Genomic DNA, 2663 nt, shown 5'->3' on the forward strand with positions numbered 1-2663 from the left:
ATATATATATGAGAGTTAAGATAGATACACAGCTACTTTCTCTTAGTTCACTGAGAGTAAAAATTTGTACTAATATTGTTTAGACAGGCTATCATGTCTGCATCTTTTCCCCTGAGTAACTACTATGAAGACAACAACATGCAATGCATTAATTATTGTAAGCTTCCTACTAACGTGTTTTGAAACTGTTTCATCACTATTCTTTTTTCTCATTAAAATGAATAAAAATTATAATAAAAAATCAAAATAAAATACATTGTGAGGAATAAAAAATTTTAAAAAAGGAATCTATGTTTTGTAGCCGCAGTGCAGTGACATAAACCACTACTTTGAGAGTCTTTGTAGTAAATTAGAAGAGAGATGAACAGGAAGAGGAGAGTGGTTTATTGTGGCGTTAGGTGAGTTAAAGTGGCTTTTGTACAAGCAGCCCCCAGTATGAACCAGGGATTCTGAGTGTCAGTGTGACAGTATCATTGATGGGCACAAAGCTATGCTGTGGTGCTCACGTCCAAAGGGAGGAAGCTGGACATTTGAGGGGGCAGAGGTTTATGGGAACCTTTTATAATTTCTGCTTGATTCCATTATGAACTAGCACTTAGTAGAACATAAAGTTCACTAGTTAAAATACAAGTCAGATGACTTTGCAGGGTAGGGCTGGGATTAGGCAGAGTGCGGACTGGGCAAAGCTCTGTCTGCAAGGTTGGTACTGTGAGTTCCCGCTGTGGTGGAGGGGTTGGATTTGACAAGCAGGCAGCTTAGGTGGCTTCAAAGCCTCTCCCTAGAGGAGAGACTTCCTGCAGAGACAGTGAGATTGTGTTTGTTTGATCTGCATCTTTTTTAACACTGGGGCAGGAAAGTTGGCTGTTTCCTACTGAGTTTCACCAGATCCTGTCCGAGGCAAGGCCTCCAGGCAGCTTGCTCCCTGGATCACACAGGCACCCCTGCACTCACAGCTTATGCTGTGCCTGATTTACACAACTGAAGAGCTGGAGACCCAGGCAGGGCTCGGGGCCAGGAGAACTAGACTGTGGTTCTCCGCCACAGTGGCTAGCAGTGAGTGGGCTCTTGCCCTTTAGGGTTCACCTGTGTTCAGAATTGCTTTCCTGAGTGGCTGCAGAGTCCTAGGGAGGTTGTGACATCTCCTAGGAAACAAGGTTAACCAGATCTCGGAACCCCAGGACCCCCAGAACTGCCTAGTGGGGCTGGAGGTGAAACCCCAGCTGCTGAGCTTGTTTTTTCTTTTCTCTTTCTTTTTCTTTTGTTTCCTCCTCTTCCTCCTCTCCATCCTCTTCCTCCTTCTCCTCCTCTTTCTTCTCCTCCTTTCTTTTTGAGACAGGATCTCACTATGAAGTTCAGGCTGGCCTTGAACTCACTTTGTAGCCCAGGCTGGCCTTGAACTTGCAGTGATCCTCCTGCCTCAGCCTCCTGAGGTGGGAATTACAGGTGTGCACCACCTTGCCTGGCTGCTTTTTCTTGATTGTCCTCTTTACTGGTACTGGCTGTAGGACACTCCGGATAGAACATTGAAAAGATGGTGTTTTCAGATTACCAAATAGCACGGTGACAATGAGTGTCAGAAAATTCCTCCTAGCTGAGCTCCACTGAGACTAGGCTATCTTAATCTCTCTTCCTCCTTGCTCCCCTCTCCTCACTCCTCTGCCTCAGCTTCATGCCAAGTTCCTGCCCCAAACGCTGCACTTCCCAATCCCTTCTAATGTCCTTCCACTTCCTCCATTTCTAAGGGAGAAACTAGAGAGCCAGCCTAAATCTGTGTTTCACACAAGACCCAGTGCAAGGCCAGCTCACCGCACAGACCCAGAGAAGCGCTTGCTGGCTTGGTCACCGCTGACTGAAGCTGGGAGGTGCCCCACGTGGGTAGGGCGGACGGCTCCACGTGACCCGTGCAGAGCTCTCGGCATGCTCTCTCAAGACCAAAAGTGCAGTGAAGTTGTGATTTTGTTTCATTTAAAACCATGTTCAGTTTCTCGGCATACACATGCTTCAGTAATCCGGAAACCAGCCCACTGCGCAGGGTGCGGGTGTCGTGGTGGGGCCAGCGCTGACCTCGGGGGAGGGCTCCTCGGCGCCGGTTGGCTCAGCTGTCTGTCTCGGTCTCTACTATAAGGCGAAGGCGATCTGCGGCTCCTGTGGCACTGGGAACCCTGCTCACCTGAGCTACTGCGTCACCTGCGAGGGGGCCCTGCCTTCGCCACAAGAGGTAGGTGGGCCAAGCGCGCCACGCGTGATTTCATGGCTGCTGATGTTCAGCGTCATCGGAGAACTATGACGTTCAGTGGGGGAGGACCAAAAGGAAAAGAAACTTACAATAAGAGATGGTGTTCTGTGCACGCAGAGGGCTTTAGATATCCATCAGTGCAGACTGGTCTTCCTAGAGTTAAGAACTCTGCCTGCCGGGCCCAGATGCTGTGTGTCCACCTACTGCTGCTTTTTTAAGTTAAGAGCAGCACAGTCACCTGTTTCTGAGGTTTCCTGCCAGCCCACTTTGTTGAAAAAAAGTTTTTCTTGTTACTAGGAATCAAACTCATGTGCTTGCACTTGCCAAGCAAGTGGTGTGCTGCTGAGCTAAATCCCCCACCTCCCCACATTGTTGAAATGAAAGAGCAGATGGGGCAGGCCAGATAGCTCATTGGACTAAAGCACCT

General features: G+C 48.6%; 1 protein-coding gene across 1 annotated transcript in view; it reads left to right on the forward strand.

Moving 5' to 3' along the window:
* Positions 1–2663, forward strand: part of Dzank1 (double zinc ribbon and ankyrin repeat domains 1) — a 50113-nt gene that overhangs the window by 29551 nt on the left and 17899 nt on the right. Inside the window, exon 10 of the mRNA XM_023720130.1 lies at positions 2126–2218. Coding sequence (XP_023575898.1) covers positions 2126–2218 — 93 coding nt within the window. The remainder of the gene's footprint in view (positions 1–2125; positions 2219–2663) is intronic.

Source organism: Octodon degus, unplaced genomic scaffold (assembly GCF_000260255.1).
Source record: "Octodon degus isolate 3935 unplaced genomic scaffold, OctDeg1.0 scaffold00073, whole genome shotgun sequence".
NCBI classification, from domain to species: Eukaryota; Metazoa; Chordata; class Mammalia; order Rodentia; family Octodontidae; genus Octodon; species Octodon degus.